Below are 10,394 nucleotides of genomic sequence, written 5' to 3'. Positions count from 1 at the left end.
TTTTTATTTTCTAAAGCCACAGCTTCAATTTTTCATATTTCATGAAATTTTCAGGGAAATATACTGTGCTAATATTTTATAAAAAAGTTTGAAGGGATACATTTCTTTCACATTTTGCGTTTAGATAGCTTAATTTTAGTTTTTAAATATCAGTTATTTTTAACCTATAAGATAAGAATATGTTAAGCCAAAAAGATAGGAACAATTCCTTGAGTTTGAAGATAGGAACAATACGTAAATGAAATTTCTTTTAAACACGACAATGAAATATAACAATTAGGCAAGATACATTTATTTCATATTATCATTTAAATACAAAGAAATATCAATTATAAATGTGTCAGCTATAATATTACAAGCCTCTGATATTCAGTGTTGTATATTTATAGATCTATTCATACTTCAGAATTTGAGGATTTTGTACAAAAATACTTTTACATGAATGCCATTGCTCCTTGGTGTTTTGCATACACAATACACAGTGAAAAATTAAAATATCAGAATCATTTTAATAGTTATATTTGAGAAACAACTCGAACATAAAGAAGAACTGTTTACAACCATTTACTTGACTCATTGATCAGACGAGAGTATAATTTATGACGAACGTCGAAACTTGAAGCAAAAGGGATTCAAAGTATGGCTTATAAAAATATAAGCTATTTAGTGGTTTGGAGTGATACACTCAGTGACAAAGAAAGCTAATTTCGTGTACAGTAATTAGGAAATGTAGAGCCCAAGTGTTTATTCTTAGCTTCTCTCTATTAGCACAAGCGTAACTTTCATACATTTAATAAATATCAGGAAATAACATTTCGTAATAGTGATATGTTCAAGCTTGAGTTTCATTAGATGATCAATTGGAAACCTTTAAATAAGTAATTACTTATAATGCATCAAAATACCTTTTGGTTAGAACGAATATCTCACTTTAGTTAAGTGCTTAAGCAAGAAAAATAAAACAAAAATACATCACTTAGATGGTAAAACTTAACTTAAGGTTCTGCTATATATATAGCACCGCGTAATATATTTTCTTAGAATATTTCGTGATGATGATTGATGGAGCTCTTTATTATTTTTCAGAGAGAAAAGACGTTAATTAATTTGGTTAAATGGAATAGATAACGAAAAGTAGAAAAGACGTTAATTAATTTGGTTAAATGGGATAGATAACGAAAAGTAGAAAAGACGTTAATTAATTTGGTTAAATGTGATAGATAATGAAAAGTATAAAATACGTTAATTTCTTTAAATGGGATAGATAACGAAAAGTAGAAAAGACGTTAATTAATTTGGTTAAATTGGATCGATAACGAAAAGTAGAAAAGACGTTAATTAATTTGGTTAAATGTGATAGATAATGAAAAGTATAAAATACGTTAATTTCTTTAAATGGGATAGATAACGAAATCTATAAAAGACGTTAGTTAATTTTGTTAAATGGGATAGATAACGAAAAGTAGAAAAGACGTTAATTAATTTGGTTAAATGTGATAGATAATGAAAAGTATAAAATATGTTAATTTGTTTAAATGGGATAGATAACGAAAAGTAGAAAATACGTTAGTTAATTTTGTTAAATGGGATAGATAACGAAAAGTAGAAAAGACGTTAATTAATTTGGTTAAATTGGATCGATAACGAAAAGTAGAAACGTTCAAATAATAACAACTAAGACGTTTTTTCGAGGAAAGCTGTATTTATAGGCCACTGCGTTTAATTCTACGTAAATAAAGTGTTTTAATATTTATCTGTGGGTTACAGTGAATATTCAAGAGAAATGAGAAGGTGATATGGAAAAATTTCAACTGGAGTTATCTTTGAAAATTGAGAATGTTGGTGAATATCTGAATAGTCCAGAAAAACGGACCCTAGTTGTTGGTTTTTACATAGACATATTTTGTTAATCAGGAGCTTTTAGGTAAGAGTTAAATAATCGCATTCTCTAAAGATTAAAGGCTTTTTAAGTGAAGATGTGATGTGAGAATTCTGATAATGACGAGAAACTAGGATTTGTGACCAGGACGATTTAACTGGTAATAAATGGTTGAAACTTTTCAGCTGAGTGTAATGGTTAGGGTAGTTTTGACGTCTTAATACATTTAAGAAAATTTGTTTTTAATCGCGAATTCGAAAGTCAGGAGAGTAATAAATTATGAATGGTGCGTAAAGGATGAGTCTCCTTTAGAGAGGACATCTGGTGAGTAATTGTTGAATGCGTTTCCTAGACAACGGGATTCAGGGAGAGAGTGAGAAGTTAAGGACGATTTTGTTGACGTACCTTCACATATAGGAGTTATTCTCATATACCCACAATCATCACTAACAAAGTCTCTAGAACAGTTCACCCTACAGCATGGCCGCTGTCCTCTTGTGAGTTTTGACCATTTTTTCTTGTCGAATTCCCCAAAACGAAAACACGGATTGTGTCCACTTTGAATCTTTATTTGAACCATAATTGGCTCTATAAACGTACGCTGATAACGTAAAGCAGGGTTCATAAGTTCATTTTCCGCTGGATCCCGATCTAGACTTACACCCAACTCTGAATTATTTTCTCTTGGACATTGACATTTGTTCCCTCTGCTATGAAACTCCAGTTGTAATTGTTCTTCTCCAATGTTCTGTTTGAGTGAGGAACTGAAAACGAAAAAAAAAGAAACAGAGAAAATTAAGATTGTAAATTCTTTTATTAAACTTTACCTTATATTATTATTGATGTAATACACTTTCGCAGTAATTGAACCAAAGGTCAAGATACTCCTTAATTTTTATAGAAATTAAAATTACATACATATCCAAATAATTTTCATAAGCTGTGTACAAAAGATTTTATGTTTAGCAACTTTGTAAATGTCACTTATCAGAAGTAAGAACAAAACAAAATTCATAAAAAAATATTATAGTGTTAATAAATGTACATTGGAGCATATACTAACTTGCCTAGGGTTTATCGTGAAGAACTAGATGTGTTTTGTATATCTCAACGTAAACCACTTTTACGTTGGGTATAATGAAAAAGTAATGTATAAGACTGACATATAATAAGTAATGTCTTATGTTATAGAATATTTAACAAAACCTTATAAGCGGCTATCAGAAATAATTTTATTAGGTTTTAAATTTTTAACGTCTTAGTTATCGCTTGTAAATCCGATAACTTACCACTGCTACACCAGGGGACAAGTTTGCTAATCACATATAAGGTATAAGCACGAATAATAATAACAAATCAAAGTAATATTTTAAACTACTGAAAATCAGAATGATTCCCACTTATAAATATAGAATTTTTAACAAATATAAAACAACGATAAAGTTAAAAGAAAATTTTATCATAAAAACAAAAACAATGGTTAGATTGTTGCTTAAAGACAACGACAATCATGTCAAAAACACTTCATAATACATATATATTCGGCTAATAAATTATTACAAGACCTACTGGTAGAATATAATGACTGGAGGACCACTAAATAAAGATCAGGTGTATGGTAATTGTATGATTCGTTAACCTGCTTACTTACTTAAACATTGAATATGTTTCTCTATGCTATAAATTTTGAATTTAGTTTTACTTGACTATAAAACGCGTACATATTTCTCTATATTTTTACTAAAAACTGATTGTTCATGAACACCTATAAAGTCTGGTATGTTCCTCAAATATGTTTCTATGTGCCCACAAAACATGATTGTGTTTCTCTGTGTTAATATAACCTGAGTGTGTTCTTCAGTAGATATAAATAGTGGATGTGTTTTTCTACACTTGCAAAGCCTGGGTGCATTTCCCTGTATATGTAGAACATCATGTGGTTGTTATACATTTAAGATCTACATCTGTTTTATTATGCTTATAAGCCTGGATTGGTTTGTTTCTTTGAACACACAAGTGTTGAGTGTATATGCCACTCTGTGTTTATAACAACGTACGAGTTTCTTTATATAGAATGTACTTTTATTGGATATGTATTGCAGTATTTGTCAACTCAAATATTGTTAAAATATTATCTGGATGTATTCTTCTATATAAAACCGGATACGTTTCGTTACACACGTAAAATCTCGATGTATTCCTTTATATTTACGAAACCTGGTTGTGTTCCTCGATGTTTATAAAACCTGAATGTATTGTTATGACTTTACACCTAGACATGGTCTTCTACTCTTTTAAGTCCTAGAATTATAGAATGTGGAGGTGTTACCTTGAATGTGGCCATTTATTCTCATACATCTTGCATATGTTCCTCGGTATTTATAAAACTTGTATATGTATCACAGTGCTTATAAAACGTGTATGTAAGAAAGTGTATATACGAGTCTAAGGCCGTTTGAAATATTTTGAGTAAATAGAGTAATGACCAAATTGGTTTATATTTCTAGGAAATTTAAAGGAAAAGCAGCTGATGAAAGTAATCATCCAGAGATAGTAATAAATGTAACCTTTTAAGAATTGACCATGTTTCCAGAAATTAGAGTTTTGAATACATTTTCTAGATAAACAGGGACGGAATGATAAGAATAAATAACTCTTCCATGTAATTAAAGCATATGATGATTGGAGTGAGTCGTAGTTCGAAAGTGATGAAAGGAAGAATCTCCGAATTGGTTCATATGTTAACAAAAAATAAAGAAAACCATGAAAATGGTCACAGTTTTTTTAAAGAAGATATCACAGAACTGAATTATGTTTCCACAAAAAATTAAACAAATGCATCCTACGTTTCTCGAAACAAAAGTTAGGTGAGTGATTAATATTTCTAGAAATTCAATTTATGGTATCAAGAGTGAATCATATTACTCAAAGATCAAATAAAGTAATAATTAATCGTATTTCAAGAAAATTGAAAAGGTAGTAATGTGGCTAGTATTAATCCATATTTCTAGAATATTAAAGAAAATGTCCGGACATTTTATTTACTTTACGTAGCGAGGTATAAGTGCTTGTTTTACATTTAGAAAAAAATTATACCCCCCATCTAAGGACTTGTAGGGTAATATTCTCAGATGTAGGGTGTTAAGTATATTAAACTCTCAGGCTTTAGGAATCTCGGTATCACACCTTCATTATAGGGTAATGAACCCATATTTTCAATATCTAGAGACGATTTATAGTTCCCCACCCCTTTTTTATAGATTTTATTAGGCATTTTACAACTGTGTTTGACCCATAAAAATAATCCCCTTTATCCGAGAAATTTTGGAACAAGCACGCAACACTCTTAGCCACCAATAAATTAAAAAAAAAAGATTGTAGCAAAAATGATTAACGAAGCAGAAATAAGTTATATTTTCAGTAATTCAAAGAAAAGAATAAAATAACAACAAATATTAGAGAAAACTAAAGAATAAGGAATAAGAATGGATTGTCCTTTCTAAAGTGCCCCCCCCCCCCAGTGACACAGCGGTATGTCTGCTGACTTACAACGCTAGAATCCTGGTTTCGATACCCGTGGTGGGCAGAGCACAGATAGCCCATTGTGTAGCTTTGTGCTTAATTACAAACAAACTTTCTAAAGCATGAACAAAACATTTCAGGTGTGCGTAAGAGTATGTCATGTTTTCAGAAACTAAGATAAAATTTAATTAGTGATGTTTTTGCAGAAAGGTAGTAAAATAATATTTAGAGGAGTCATAATAATAATAGTAACTTCCGATCAGAGTAAGCTCTGTAATTAGAATGAAAATAACAATAAACCTGGCCATTAGTATAGCTACTTGAATATACCTTTTTTTATGCTTTTATGTAAAAAAGATTGAATTGCATTGTGTCATCGGTTGAGTACTCTCGAGTATGCTTCCGAACGAACAATATTTTTGCCAAAATATCAAATTTTAAATATGACAAAAAAATATGTACGAAATAATAACCACATCCTCAGCACTAATAAACCAGTCACCTTTGAATTTGCAATGAATACTTATTAGATTCACCATTGTCGGTGTAAGTGTCAAATACATTTCCTTTTGTCTTCTTATACACAAATCCACCGAATATGTTAATGCAGAATCACACTTTGACTCAAATTAGTTGTGGCAATAAATCCATCACCCAAAATTCTAATGAAATTTAAAATTTGTAGGCCAGCACGTTCACTATGAACAGAAAGTTTTAAGATACTAGATATCATGACTGGCATAGCGGTAGATATTTGGGAAGGACCAATTAAATGAATATTCGAGAGAACATCGAAGTAATTAGTTCCCGGGGTTTTCAAGGATAACAAAATCGTCTTTCGCTCCGCACGTGGGAAGGATAATGACAACATGATGAGAAAAATAAACAAAAAGAGACTGAATCTTGGGAGGCAAAAGTGAAGACAAGGCGTGACCAAGAGTTAGGCGATTTTCGACAATTACTCCAACAAACGACGGCTGATCTGGGCGGGTTGAGATCATAGGATCCAAAGGCTTGGAAGAATTTTGCTGTGAGGGGAAACGGAAGTTCCCCGAGAAAACCCACTTTCACAGCCAGGGCGTATAATAAAATGCCCTGACCGTGCCCGTGAAATGCTGGAAAGGAAGAAAATACAAGAGTTAATAGATAGAAGAACGGCTGCAGCCTATGAGCTATTCATCACAGCCGTAATTGTTTTGGAATATTTTGAAACTCTGAGGAACAGAAAAGAAAGATTCTGAAGGCTTACTAAAGTGAATGATGCATTTGTTGCATCAAATGTTGAAGAATGATGTGTGGAAAATGCTAATAACAGGTTATAATTAATGCCAATGGTGGGTCCACTTATTAATTTAGGGCCACAAGGGTAAAACACAAGGTGTGCGGTCCTAATACTTTAGTACTATAGAGTAATTAAAGTATTTGTTTATATATATATTGCAGTCCTAAATTATACGTTCGATTTAATAAAATGGTACCGTATCCACTACGAAATATTAGTATAAATGACTTTGGTTTCTATAACTCAATTTTGGACGTCATAAAACACTTATAACTTTGTCAAACTAGGCAATAAGAAAACATAGTAGGGCAGAAAGCTGGTTCTTATGTGTCATGGTCCTATTTTTCTAAAGGGTGTCATTTGACGTCTTGATTTGAAATGTTAGCTTTGGTTCAGCGGTAAGTTTGAAGACTTTTGACGTTAAAAACCGTGTTTTGATACCCGTAAAGGGCACATCATAGATAGCTCATTGTGTAGCTTTGCGCTTAGGAACAAACGACTTCCAATTTGTAAATATTAACTATTGTTTGACCAGCAATTCAATGTATTACGACAACTAGAAAAAATATATTGAATATTGAAATAACAAATTAGTAAATTAGATCATCAACTGTATGAATCACTAAATAACAAAATTGGAAAGAATAATTTAGAAAAATTAAACCAGATAAGAAGATTTAAAATAGAAATTATTGTTGATCCTCCTGATTATGTGATCTTTAACTTGTCTTATTATGTTGTAAACCAGATAAGAAGATTTAAAATAGAAAGTTTTGTTGATCCTCCTGATTTTGTAATCTTTAACTTGTCTTATTATGTTGTAAACCAGATAAGAAGATTTAAAATAGAAAGTTTTGTTGATCCTCCTGATTTTGTAATCTTTAACTTGTCTAATTATGTTGTAAACCAGATAAGAAGATTTAAAATAGAAATTTTTGTTGATCCTCCTGATTTTGTGATCTTTAACTTGTCTAATTATGTTGTAAACCAGATAAGAAGATTTAAAATATAAATTTTTGTTGATCCTCTTGATTCTGTGATCTTTAACTTGTCTTATTATGTTGTAAACCAGATAAGAAGATTTAAAATAGAAAGTTTTGTTGATCCTCCTGATTTTGTGATCTTTAACTTGTCTAATTATGTTGTAAACCAGATAAGAAGATTTAAAATAGAAATTATTCTTGGTCCTCCTGATTCTGTGATCTTTAACTTGTCTAATTATGTTGGAAGTTACATAGAAAAATGTGTATTGGTTTATAGCTTTAAATTTGCCAATCTAATAAAAAAAATGACATTGGAGGATTATCTTCTGAATTTCGACTAGTTACCAAAACTAAACACCTCCCCGGCAGTAAAGAATACTTAAATGGGTTAAGAACTGAATCAGACATTGCTTTAACGTTGTTTAAATTTATAGAAAATAATACTTGAAGTAATCTCGTAAATATTGAGTAATGATGACTTTACAACCATAAGAAATAAGTAAAAATGAAAATTTAAAAACAACTAAGATTGGTAAAAGAAATAATGTAGTCGCTTTAAACCCATTGACTGCTTATTCGCCTTATAGGGAAGGGTCCGCCTTCGGTAGTTTAATGCGAGTGTGCCTTATTAAGGTTTTGCTCGTGGCGTCACGAGCTGGAAAATCCCGGAATTTCGGCCATTTTGGACGTCAAGCTACCGTGTGTTTACTTCAGGCTTAGCAGTGTGAACTTTACTTGTCTTAAATGACTAAATGCTTTGGCTTTATCACGTATCATCATGGTAATTGCTTATTGTGCTGTTGGATGTAGCAATAAACAGTTACAAAAGCTCGGTCTTGCCTTTTATCGTTTTCCAAAAGACAAAGAACGGCGGAATCGATGGATTTCAGCTGTCAACCAGAAATACTAGGAACAATTAGACTACAGCCGTCTGTGTAGGAATAATTTATAGCATGTATAAACGCCAATTTTACAATAGCATACAGATAAATATCAGATAAATGTATCCTTTTATACTATGGGATAAAAATGTAAATAATCATCCAGCCCCAAAGACAGTTAAAGATTTTGATAACATGACAGTATCGGCCTGCATTATCGCCCAAAATGACATGTAAAATACAACAAACAAACTTGTCAGAAATCTTACCTCTGCCTTGTGGCTCGGCTCAAACATGGATTAGAAGTCCCATGGTCATTTCAGTATAATATTTGAGTAATATTTTCATATATACTTATATCTGGCTATAATAAACTTTATCAGTTTATCACATAATTTTTTCAACAGTATTTAAATGACATTTCAATGTTAGAATTTTCCTGAAAGTCTGAAAATTTTAGCATATGAGCCAAACAGATCGGAAATAATTTCAATTTAATTCACTTCTTCATGAATAATTATTTTTGCATCATAATATTAATAGTCCCAGACAAGCTGCCAATACATATAATCCAGGTGCCAAGAGGGATCACCCACTCTCTCCTGACTATATTCCTACTGTATTTTTTCACATCAAGACACCCCAGAAGAGACGAGCAGCGAAGAATATGGCCAAATTTCATTCACGCCAGGCAATGAAAAAAAAAAAGGAAGTCGTGAGGGGTGAATTCTGGTAGCGATGGGGCTGCGCCTCTCACGAAGTTGGAAAATAATCCGCCTGGTAAAATGTACGGATCCTTTTACAAAGCTTCAGCTGCTGCAGGTATGTTGTCGATGTTATCCCTGCAGATGCTTCACATCCTCAGATCATCTCAGTGACAAAGTATCTGGTATTATTTATCGCACTTTTTACTCTGTTGAGTTGATCTGACACGTGGTATATCACGGTATTGTAGACTCTAGCGTGACGTCCAAAATGATAGACAAGCATGCATCGCGTGATTTTGGTCACGTCTCTGCAAAACCTCAATCCGGTGTACGGCTTGCAAAAATTCCACGCGCGTTTAGAACAGCCGCAGTCAATGGGTTAAGTAAAACCGAATATACTAATAAAGTAAAAATACACTTTAGATCATGAAACTAAACTTTAAATTAAAATTAAAGCAGAAAACTTGTTGACAGAAGATGAATATACATTAAGACTATCAGGTTTTTATTCTGGTATTATGTAGAAAATTCCCGAGGATCATGGCGAAGGTTATCCTGTTAGGCTTATCTTGCATAACCTTGGATCTTCAGTGGTAAGTTTGCGGACTTACAAAACTAAAATTCTGGGTTCGATTCTCCGTGGTGGACAGAATGTAAATAGCTTATTAAATTATGTAATCGTGAATACACCGATTGTCTAGTAAATTTTTGGAAACCATTAAATTGTAAGGAACGCATTATTAAGGACAGTTTATATTTTCTCAAGAAATACAAGATCTGAATTTTGTTAGTAAGTTTTACTGTGTTAGTTTGGATATAAAGTTTCTATATGCCAACATTCCGATAGCTAAAACAATAAATTTGTATACAGGACTTTTATATCAAAATTAAAATACTGATATGATATTTCGTAAGTTAATTTTTCAGAAACTGATGAATATTGCCATCAAAAAGTCCCAATTTCAAATAGACAGTTATGTGAATAATGGCCTGGCATAGCCAGGTGGTTAGGGTGCTCTACTCGCAATCTGGGGGTTGCGGGTTCGAATCACCTTTCCACCAAACATGCTCGCCCTTTCAGCCGTGAGGGCGTTATAAAGTGACGGTTAATCTCACTATTCGTTGGTAAAAGAGTAGCCC

At 32.1% G+C, this 10,394-nt stretch overlaps 1 protein-coding gene across 1 annotated transcript in view; it reads right to left on the bottom strand.

Moving 5' to 3' along the window:
• Window positions 1-2,156: 2,156 nt before the first annotated feature.
• The window catches only part of LOC106465287 (prostaglandin E2 receptor EP2 subtype-like), a 51,015-nt gene continuing 42,777 nt past the window's right edge, over window positions 2,157-10,394 (bottom strand). The window contains exon 5 of the mRNA XM_022393702.1: window positions 2,157-2,643. Coding sequence (XP_022249410.1) covers window positions 2,157-2,643 — 487 coding nt within the window. The remainder of the gene's footprint in view (window positions 2,644-10,394) is intronic.

This window comes from Limulus polyphemus, unplaced genomic scaffold (genome assembly GCF_000517525.1).
Source record: "Limulus polyphemus unplaced genomic scaffold, Limulus_polyphemus-2.1.2 Scaffold67, whole genome shotgun sequence".
NCBI classification, from domain to species: Eukaryota; Metazoa; Arthropoda; class Merostomata; order Xiphosura; family Limulidae; genus Limulus; species Limulus polyphemus.
The sequence above is the reverse complement of the archived record's forward strand: the minus strand, read 5'-3'. Positions and strand labels throughout refer to the sequence as shown.